General features: G+C 35.1%; 2 protein-coding genes across 6 annotated transcripts; one reads left to right on the top strand and one right to left on the bottom strand.

Moving 5' to 3' along the window:
* Nucleotides 1-590: 590 nt before the first annotated feature.
* Nucleotides 591-4075, top strand: LOC111896588 (beta-carotene isomerase D27, chloroplastic). Of its 3 annotated transcripts, none has more exons than XM_023892563.3 (8): nt 591-791; nt 888-980; nt 1061-1162; nt 2931-3030; nt 3250-3341; nt 3464-3544; nt 3627-3695; nt 3798-3933. In XM_023892563.3, the coding sequence occupies exons 1-8, from the start codon at nt 663-665 to the stop codon at nt 3810-3812; spliced, it is 681 nt and encodes a 226-aa protein (XP_023748331.1). In that variant the 5' UTR covers nt 591-662; the 3' UTR covers nt 3813-3933. The 3 variants fall into 3 exon arrangements, with proteins under 3 accessions (XP_023748331.1, XP_023748329.1, XP_023748330.1); XM_023892561.3 differs by having other exon boundaries at nt 596-791; nt 3823-4075; XM_023892562.3 differs by having other exon boundaries at nt 646-791; nt 868-980; nt 3823-4075.
* Nucleotides 4076-5586: 1511 nt separating this feature from the next.
* On the bottom strand, nt 5587-9876 carry LOC111896589 (DEAD-box ATP-dependent RNA helicase 24). 3 transcript variants are annotated; one of them, XM_052766215.1, is made up of 5 exons: nt 9038-9876; nt 7196-8424; nt 6434-6473; nt 5900-6242; nt 5587-5808 (listed from the first exon to the last, which is right to left on the bottom strand). In XM_052766215.1, exons 1-5 carry the CDS (start codon nt 9633-9635, stop codon nt 5760-5762), a joined length of 2259 nt encoding a protein of 752 aa, XP_052622175.1. In that variant the 5' UTR covers nt 9636-9876; the 3' UTR covers nt 5587-5759. The 3 variants fall into 3 exon arrangements, with proteins under 3 accessions (XP_052622175.1, XP_052622174.1, XP_052622173.1); XM_052766214.1 differs by having other exon boundaries at nt 5587-5811; nt 9038-9875; XM_052766213.1 differs by having other exon boundaries at nt 5587-5820; nt 9038-9875.
* Between the last annotated feature and the right edge of the window lie 891 nt (nt 9877-10767).

Raw genomic sequence — 10767 nt, forward strand, 5'->3', positions numbered from 1 at the left:
TTTTCAAATAATTTTTTGATTTTTAACTTTTTCAAAGACAAAACTTAAAAGATGTTTGGGACATTAAAAAGTCACTTTCAAAGTAACTTTGCCAAGAAGAAAATGATATTTTTTAAAAGTTAGGAAATTATGTTTTTTTTTTTTTTTTTTTTTTTTTTTTTTACTTTTAGTCTTTTAAAAGGTAAATTTCATTCAAAAGTCAAAAAATACAACTCAAACAATTTTTAAAAACTTTTGGTTTTTGTTCCCTTAAAAACTAAAGTTAAAAAAAAGCCTTTTACAAAAAAGTTTTTGAAAAATAATCCCAAACACCACCTCATTATAGATAGATATTAGCATACATCATTTTAAAAAGAAACATCTATTTATATTTTTATTTTCATCAAAATAAAAATTTATCATTTTAAATATACAACACGATTCATTTGAAAACAACATTTTTACTTATTGGTTATTGCAATTAGTAAGTTTATTTAGTAATATTGTGATGATAAAATTGTAATTAGTAAGTTGATTTAGTAATATTGTGATAATAATCAATAATGTGTGTGAAAAAATAGAATAAAAATTACTTATTGGTTATTGCACCGATAAATCGGTTGTTGAGAAACATTTACAATAGAGATTAGAGGTAGTGAAGTTCGCAACATATATCCAGACAGATGGCTACTCTTCTTCAGTTCCAGTTCCATTCTATTTGTGAGAATTCTCTGCGGAAGGTTAAGCGAAAGCCACAATTCCAGAGAAGCGCCAATCATGGGTTATTCCGTGTATCTGCTGGTGAATCAGGAGTACGTGTGATTCTGATTGTATTTGGGTTTTTATGGATTTGTTTAATTTCACTATACGTACACTGAGTAGATGTAGTGTGTTGTTGGGCTGGGCAGATACAAAAGACAACAGAGGCACTAGTTGTATCCAGAAGTCCCGGCGTATTGGATCATGTCTTTCTGAATTTATTCCGCAACAAGATGGTGCAGGTAAATAAAATTTATAACAAAAAAAAAAAAAATCAGTAATTGGGTCTAGGAGCAGCTAGGAATTATGATTTAATTAACAGGAAGTTGGATGGGATTCGGAGAAGGCGGGTTACGATGGACTAATAGACGTAGCCAATCGTCTTATGCTTGCCAGAACCAATTCTCAAACCCAGGAAGCAGCGGTGCGTGCATCTCATCTATACCTAATAAAAGAAAAGAGTAGTTCTTTTTTTTTTTTTTTTTTTTTTTTTTTCCATGTGTCGCCATATTAGACATTTTAATTAATATGTTGCCACTTGTCAATCTATTAGTTTTTCATTTTAAATTTATTAGACCTCCTCATTAATGTGACTATATTTTAAATTTTAAATTTTAAATTTTAAATTATTGTTTTCATTAAATCACAAATAAAAAATATCTAATATATATTAAAAATTAATTTTATATATTTATTTGAAACAATGATTATAATTTCACATAACTAATAAAAAATATCTCTTAAATTAATAACTTATTTAAAATAAATTATTAATAATTTTGAGTTTTTACTATAAAAGTTTAATTAATTTTATAACCGTGGTTCCCACGGGCTATAAACTAGTTCATATATATAACAAGGGGAAAATAATTTAAATATCATATTTATCCTTCTTAATCGTTTAAAATATCATATTTATTTTTTTTAATATTTTACAATGAGTTTTTCTGTTTTGAGATCAATAAAATTAAAAAGAAAATTGTAATTGACCATATTGCCATTACCTTCTCAACTGCAGACCTTATGCTAAGTTGATAAGTTATTTGCTTCTTAGGATTCTGATGAATCTTGGCTGGCGACGTAGATGAAGTGATTTTTATGTTTTGTTAGCACTAAATGTTTGAAACATTTCCTCAGAGTCAGAGAGCAACACAGATATACACACAAATTACATTAGAGAACTTTTTCTGTTTTGATTATAACTTGTTATTTCAAACATAATTGTGAATTGAGTGGTATTTTTAGGAGATGATAAGAATGGGATTTAGTGAATTCTAGATGGCACAATCCTATCAAACCCAAGACACAAACTACACTGCCCCACCAGGTGAAGGATTCATCCCTGGTAAAATTGCCCAACACCATCTATAAGATATCCTTCCCCTAATCTAAGAATCTTTAGTTCACAAATAATGTTTAATACACAAACAAGTAATGGCTGATTGGAACAAGAAAGATGCCGAGAAGGCTAAAAAAAGAAGCAGCATAGAGGTTAAGAGTTCATCCCAGCAGGCAAGGGCATAAGGTTGTTATGAACTGGTTTGTAATAAAAGATTCAATAACATAAAAACAACCAAATGATTCTTATATTGATTGAGAACACTCTATAACACCCAAAAGATTACAAGAGCTAAAGATAGGTTAGCTGATTCGAGATAGCCATTCTCCCACCGGAAATAATTCCAGATTTCACAAGATAGACTGCCCCTGACTCTCATGCCCACTACCCTCTTATACTATCTAACATAACAAACTAGTAATATAAAATGCCCAAAATGCCCCTAATTCCTCCTTGCACTAGTAAGATGCTCTTTATGTGTTGATTTCCCAAACTACCCCTATCTAAAATAACATGATATAGTGGATGCGTAACAAAGGTTAATTTTGTTCTTGCACTTGAGAAAGCAAGGGCAATATCGTCCAATTACTTTTTCTTTTAATTTTAATGATTCCAAAACAGAAAAAATGATTATATATATATATATATATATATATATATATATATATATATATATATATATATATATATATATATATAGGGCAAATATGATATTTAAAGGATTAAAAAGGGTAAATATGATATTTTGACGTTTAACAAGGGCATATACGGACGGAATCCTCCCTATAATAATTATAATTAATATAATATAATATAATTCTACCAAAGTAACCAATAACGAGTGTCGTCTCAGGTTCGCATATTAAGATCGTTGTTTCCTCCGTTGTTGTTAAAGCTCTACAAAATCCTCATTGCGCCTCTTGCTCAAGGAAAAGTGGCTGCTGTAATGGTTGGTGAGTCACTTTTTTTCATTAGAAAATATATTATTAAAAAAAAATTGTTTTTGTTTTTGTTTGTTTTCCAGTGAATACCATAAAAGATTATATATATATATATATATATATATATATATATATATATATATATATATTGCGCTGAATTTGCAATCATCAAATGTTGACTGTGGTATGTATGTATGTAATGATCCGTGAGTGTGTTTTTCTGGAAGGAAGCAAGGGTGACTGCAGTATCATGTGAATGGCTGATGGGTAGTTGCAGGGTTAACACTGTGGATCTTGGCAATGGATCTTCATTGCCGAGTGGGGTGAGTAACTATAATTTCAATTTTTTAAACTTCCAATTTTACGTGTGTGTGGTTTTTACATGTCATGTCATGTGAGTGTTGAATGTTGATGATGCCTACATGTACATGAGACATGAGTGTAGGTGTTTGTTGAAAGATGCAAGTATCTAGAGGAAAGCAAATGTGTGGGGATATGTGTGAATACATGTAAACTTCCTACTCAGGTATAAGGTGCTTTGAGTTTCTTTTATTTTAGATTTTAGAATAGAAGTGATTTGGTGGTTTGCATACAATGCAATGTGACAGGCCTTCTTTATGGATCACATGGGAGTGCCTCTAGTTATGGAGCCAAACTTTAATGACTATAGCTGTCAGGTAAATGTAACAACAACAAGTCAACAACACTCACTGATTATGTGGAAAACAGATTCATTAGATTTACTATATAATATTTGCACATGAATGAATTAATGTCAGACAATTATTATTTGAGGACGTGCAGTTTAAATTTGGAGTTTCTCCTCCGGAAGAGGATAGCAGTTTGAAGGAGCCTTGCCTGGAGGTATGTCCCAATGCCATCCGCCGCAGAACAACCACAACACTTGAAAACAAGTGCCCAAAGGCATAAACCATACCACCGATACCATGTATCAAACTAACATCTATCTATCTAGTTTTGAGAGCATTTAATGTTGATGTTTGTTTGTTTGTTACAGACTACTGAAAAGAAATGTATATTTCCTCCCTTTACCCCATTACTCGGTGTCATTTGTTAAACCTGATGAATATGGTAAAAGGTAAATGCAATATGGGAATTGGGAGCTTCCCTCCAGAGAAAGGTTGTGATAATGTGTTTGGTTGTCTTCTTAGCATTTCCCCCCCCTCCCCCGTATCCCAGCACACAGTCAAAAGTGGGCAATCAATTTTAATTTTTTTTTTTATTGTCCCTCATTACAACCTATAAGAAAAAAATGAGCTTTATCTCCAGACTTATTTGATAAAAGGAGGAGCGGAAAGGAGAGAGGAGCTCTCAATTGGTTATGCATGGAGGAACTGACGACATAATTTATTTGATAATTTTCTTTCTCTCACCCCAACCCCATAGATAAATAAATAGATATAAGGCAAGATTATTTCCCTCATAAACCAAACCGATCATGGATGAGCTGCAAGACTCGATAGCAAGCACCATACACAAAAAGTTAACTTCAACACACACACACACACACACATATATATATATATATATATATATATATATATATATATATATAATCAGTCTTAAGAAACAAAATTAATTAAAATTATATGTAACTCTAATAAAAGATGAGTAACCATCCCATCCCATAGGACAAATAATAAATGAGAGAAACCTTGTTTTTGGTGTGGTCTGTTGAATTTGGGGTGGGTGGTAATAAGTCATTACAGTTGGTACGGTACTACTATCATATGTATGTCCCATCCATCAGATTCAGATCAGCATGGCGTTCCACTTCATTTTGCACAAGGCTCCTTCGACCTTCCTGATGCTTGCAGTTACACACATGACACATAATAATAATAATAATAATAATAATAACTTCATTTCTGGAATCTCGGTCCTTGTTTGCACCCCACTCCGCCAATAAACCGTATACATCATCTTCTAAATTATCCATTCATTATTATTAAAAACTCAAAACTAAAACAGAAGTACAGAAGAAGAAAAATTAAAGTAACTACTACCAACTTTTGATTCCTGGTCATTCATTGCTTTGCTAATTACTACACCACTACCGGTCCACAGTCCAGTCCATTCCACCCATCTCTAAAGTCTAAACTATTAATCTATGACTAGTATTATTCATCACCATTGTATTTGTATTTGTACTGTAGGAAGGAAGGAAGGAAGGAAGTTGTCATATCATATGCAAATCAATTTCTAACTCTCTAACCAGGAAAAGAAAACACCCTAGCGTTGGCTGGTAGTGGTTGCCACTAAATATACCAAAGCAAATACATGATTTAAACTTCTAACCAACCTATCGCTATGAATGATGGATGTCTTCCTAATATCATACTTGCTCTCAATCTCATACTCATTCTATTCTCCTACTACATCTCTCAATAATTCATGCATGCAATTTACAAACAAAACACTCACAGGTTACATTATGATTACTTTAAGGTAATAAGGTAACATAACTTGACCCCTCTCTATCCGAGGCCCTGACAACTACCACTACCACCACCACCAACCAAGAAAGAAAGAAAGAACGAAAAAATCTTTATATCGAAATCGAGATCCACGAATGAATTTAAATAAAGTTGCAAGTAGAGTAGAGTACATATATCATATATATGACTAGTAATATGATGAAACTAAAAGTTGAGGTTTTAGTCGGTAGTCACATAACAAATAAAACATACAAGTTCTTGAAGTTGACTTGAGCTAGCTAGCTAGCGGTCCCAACCAGAAGGCCTTCTTCTTTCTCTGGATGATCTGCTGCTGCTGCTGTTGCTGCATAAAAGTACGTACAAGTAAGTCTCAAGTATTATAAACACATTTGGATTGGTGAAGAGTAGTTTGAATCACTGACCTCTCAGAAGTCCCCTGCTGCTGCTGCTGCTGTTCTCTGTTGTGATAAGTTGGCATGGGGGTGGGGGGAGTTCCACCTATGGAACCACCAGAAACAAAGCCAGGCAATACCATTTTCTTGCTCCCCTGATTTCCAGAATTATTGGATGCAGCAACAAAGCTGCTTTTGAACTGAGCCATCACTCCCGTCCTAAGGGAATTAACAGCTGAGCCACTAGGAGGAGCTGCTTTGGGTTCTGAGCTGTATCCTATCCCCAAACCAAAATCCACACCACGCACACCTCTATTCCCACCACCCCCACCCCTTCCTTTTGCCCTTTTGCCCCCTCCCCCTCCCCCTCCCCCTGCAGCACATATTCATTAAACTCATCACCATCATAATAATTTCATCCCATCACTTCTACAATGAATAACCTTATTCCTTATTATTATTATTATTAGATGCCATCTTCCATACCACACACACATACACAAATTCTTTTATGCTAGTAAATCACACCCAATGTAATGAAAGATTAAGGGGAAAAAAACATACCTCCTTTTCTAGCATCTCGCTTCGATCTAAACCTCCCATCCTAACAATTAACAGATCAAAAGGTGCTATGAGTTGTATGGATTTTTCATAAGATGAACAGGACAGCTAATGTTTCTGCCACCATATTATTATATTTAAGTGAAATGAGACACACATGATACAAGACGAGGATGGATACCAATTAAAAGCATGTGAATGTGGACACAAAGTACAAACAATATGTATGTCTATAAGTCTGTCCAATTGCAGCTAGCTTGTATGGGACCTAAAGACAGATGCATTTCTTTGTATAAGAGAAGAGAATTCCCTCTCTAAAATCTAAATACATTATTATTTACATCTGCAACCAATCAAGAGACATTATGTATGTCCAATTACAGCCTGCCTGTGAAATACACAAAAGATCTTCTACTTGATTATGATTAGCAGTCAACACTAATATGTTATAATTTCTTCTTTCAATTATTGTGTTTCCTCCTAAAGTTTGGAAAGCAGACTGCTAGGTCATACTATATACATAGTTGCCCTTTTATTGTCAAGAAACCTCCTTGCATTCCTATACTAATAGCTTCTAAATAATCAGAAATGGTACAACTAAACTTGTGAAAATTCCATAGGAACATACACTGAGTTGACTAAAAGTATATCCTAAAGTTCCAAATGCATATCCTAAAGTAGGCAAAAACATTTGTATCTTCCTAAAATAAAAGAAAACCTAGAAATCAACATCAACTATATATAGAGGAAAAAAAAAGGTATTACCTTCATAGCAAGGTCCATAAGTTCCATGGACACATTTTGACCAGCTGCAATCAAACTGTTAACCAAGTCGCTAGCAAAACGAGCCTCCTTATGTGTGATAAGAGTGTAAGCAGTCCCATCTTTATCACCAGCACGTCCTGTTCTCCCAATTCGATGCACATGCATGTCCATGTCTCTAGCTATATCAAAATTAACCACAGACTTAATTGACTTTATGTCAAGACCACGAGCAGCAACATCAGTCGCAACAAGAACATGATATATTCCAGATTTAAACTTGTTCAATATCTCCATACGAGATGCCTGGTCTTTATCCCCATGAAGAGCAGCAACTTTAAACCCCTTCCCGGATAGCTGGCTTTCTATCTCATCCACTGTTGCCTTTTTTGAAGCAAAAACCAATACGTCACCATTATCAATCAGCCCTGGTAGCTTTTCAAGCAGCCATTGCAGTTTATCAGTATCTGCAGGAAGTACTTGAACTTCCTGGGTGATATCCTCATTAGCCATTCCAATCTCTCCAACTGTAACTCTCACTGGGTCACTCAGTATCTCCCTGGCAAGTTTTTCAATTCTACGGGGCATTGTTGCTGAAAACAGCAATGTTTGGCGATCTGGTCTGATCTGACCTACAATGGACCTTATCTGGGGTTCAAATCCAAGGTCAAACATCCTATCAGCTTCATCAAGGACCAAGTAAGTAGCTCTTGACATTGTCACTGCTTTCATCTTTAGCATGTCTATCAGTCTCCCAGGTGTTGCAACAACTATCTCGCACCCTGACTTCAGTTCTTTAAACTGCTCAAGTTTTGACATTCCACCATAAACTGCAGACACACGAATACCATTGGCTTTTGCAAATTTCTTGGCCTCCAAATATATTTGATGTGCCAGTTCTCTAGTAGGTGCACAGACTACTCCAATGGGGCCCTCTTCTTTAGCCAGTTCAGGTTGATCCATAATGTGAACAATCATCGGAAGGATGAAGGCAGCAGTCTTCCCTGACCCAGTTTTTGCAATGCCAATGATATCTCTACCTGATAGCACAATTGGCAAAGACTGGCACTGTATCGGAGTAGGTTTTTCATACGATTGTTTTGCTATAGCTTTCATTAGCTCTATAGAAAATCCAGCCTCTGCAAATGTCTTTATTGGTCTTGGAACATCGAACCCTGAAACACGGATGGCTAAACTTTTCTGATACTCAGCAACATCCTGTTCGCTCATACCTGGCATGGAAGAAAAGCACAACCATAAATAAAATAAAAATGCTCAATGATGAGAAACAGAAACCTGAGCATTTAACCAATCATAAAAACAATGAAGTTAAGGCAATCAAGAATTCCTTTATGTAAGACAAATGATACATTCAATTCCTGCTAGATTGTAGCCTACTTAGGCGATTACTACAGTCTACAGCCCAGCTACTTTGCTTCTCTACTGCTAGGTCAGGATAGATTTCTAGTTCCCCTGGTCAATACTAGGGTTCTCATTATCTGTCAATTAATTCTTATTTACCGAATACTGAATAAAAAAATCAAGTTGGCTGAGAGTTCTCTCTAAAGTCTAACCTATCATCAGGTTGCAGATAATCATCTTGGAAGTGCTTCCCAAGACATCATACTCTTCATTTGACTAGATGCGTCCCATGTTTCTAAGGGCATGTGCTTATACAATAAACAAAAAATGAATAAAACATATTCAAGCATTGTAGATTAGGTGGTGTTGTCCTTCCCCAACCCGGTGCATAACATATTCGAGAAACTCTGGGATAACAGAAGCATTGAAGGGACAGTCAACATAATCCAGGAAAAATAAACCGATTAGATATAATATATATACCTGATATGGATGGTTTTTCTTCGTAGAAATCTTTGTTAAACGGTTCGTAATCAATCGAACTGTGATCCAGAGCAGCAATAGGCTCAATCTTCTTCTTGTCGAGAACTATAGGATTATCATCGGAATCATATTCTAACATTCCAGCATCAACCGCCTTGGCAGCAGCATAGACCTCCTCATCTGAATTATAACCAGCGTGAAGAGCTTCAGACGCCAAGGTCAACCCCACGTCCTTCTTCGCTCTCAAAAAACTCTCCATCGGATCATCCTCCTCGTCGTCCCTATATTTATCCGCCTTCTCCTTCGCCTTCGGAGGCGGCGCCGCCCTCATCTCCTCATGAATCCCTTCCATAAAGGCGTCAAGCGGGTCGATTTCGCCATCATCTGCTCCGCCGCCTCCTTCGTCGTTATTGGCCGCGTTGTGGCTGGGATCTTCATACTCAATATTGTCGAGGTCGGTGTCTTCGTAGTGATCATGGCCACCACCACGAGACGAGGGAGGAACGTAGAGCCGCTGGGGGGCCTCAGGTCGCTCGAAACTATACGTCGATTGTTTGTTTATACCGAAGCCTTCGAACCCAAACTTTCTCTTGGACATTGAAACCCTAGACTGTTCTATTGCATTTACAAACAAAAAAAAGTATTGCCACTAAACCCTAACTCTGATGGGTTTATCGGGGTTTTTAAGTGGTCGGATATAATTTCTCAGGTCTGTGCAAATTGCTTGCAAATAGGGTGATGGTGACGACGATGAGATTTGCGCCGAGGATCCAAGGCGAAGTTCAATTGCTTGGTTGTTCGTTAAAAAATAATTTCAGAATATATTTTGATTCGAGTGTTTGAGATCGAATTTAAAAAAATTATATTATATTGAAATTATAAAGGTGTATTTGGGAAAATTGGAAAGTCATATCGAATCAATGAGGGTGTGTTTGGGAAAATTGAGCTGCAGGAGGGTGTCGATTGTTAATACGACATGAATACATAACACGAAATGAAACTTGGACGAAATTAAAATTAGAATTTGTGTCCATGTCGTGTTTGTGTTAAGTGTAAAAAACACGATGTCGTATCATGTTCAAAATTCGATATGAAATTGACACGATTTAGCATTTATTTGTCGTGTTTTTCGTGTTAAGTATGATTAAATATTAATTAAATAAAATAATTGTTATATTATGTTATATTTGTCGTGTCGTGTTTGTCGTTTTTTAATTGGTTCGTTTTTGTGTTAGTTCAAAAAAAACACGACATCGTATCGTGTCGTGTTCGTGTTACATAAAACATTTTTGTACTGTGTCGTGTCAGAAAAAACACGACACGATGATCCGATTTGCCACCCATAAGCGGTAGAGGAAACCGAAAGCTAAAAGTTATAGTTTTTATTTATTATATGAATGTTTGCCAAAAATAATTAGAAAGTTTTAAAATATATAAAATTAAATAAAGGGACAATCGTTCAAAAAAGATAAATATATAAATACATTTTTAAGACAATTATGGAAATTGATTCTAAAAACTCGGTAGTTTTTTCTTAAACACTACATGAAATAGCTTTTAAATTTGAAACGTTTTGTTTAAATAAAAAGTTAAAAGTCTATACTGTCAAACAAAACTTTTTGTTTAAATCGAGCGTTTTTTCAAAAACTAAAATCTAGAAGCTCTGAAACGTTTCTTGTCAAACACGCCTTTTTTTAAATGTCAATAAACTTAAAATGTGTTTGGAAAGT

The sequence above is a fragment of the Lactuca sativa genome, chromosome 8, assembly GCF_002870075.4.
Source record: "Lactuca sativa cultivar Salinas chromosome 8, Lsat_Salinas_v11, whole genome shotgun sequence".
NCBI lineage: Eukaryota > Viridiplantae > Streptophyta > Magnoliopsida > Asterales > Asteraceae > Lactuca > Lactuca sativa.

Excerpts from the sequence above, each read along its gene's own strand:
- LOC111896589 (XM_052766213.1), bottom strand. The coding sequence starts at position 9,635 with ATGTCCAAGAGAAAGTTTGGGTTCGAAGGCTTCGGTATAAACAAACAA. Across the intron at positions 6,243-6,433 it reads GCGAGATGCTAGAAAAGGAG|GGGGAGGGGGAGGGGGAGGG; the intron begins GTATGTTTTTTT and ends TATGTGCTGCAG. Across the intron at positions 5,821-5,899 it reads CAGCAGGGGACTTCTGAGAG|CAACAGCAGCAGCAGCAGAT; the intron begins GTCAGTGATTCA and ends ACTTTTATGCAG.
- LOC111896588 (XM_023892561.3), top strand. The coding sequence starts at position 663 with ATGGCTACTCTTCTTCAGTTCCAGTTCCATTCTATTTGTGAGAATTCT. Across the intron at positions 981-1,060 it reads TCCGCAACAAGATGGTGCAG|GAAGTTGGATGGGATTCGGA; the intron begins GTAAATAAAATT and ends TTTAATTAACAG. Across the intron at positions 3,545-3,626 it reads CATGTAAACTTCCTACTCAG|GCCTTCTTTATGGATCACAT; the intron begins GTATAAGGTGCT and ends GCAATGTGACAG.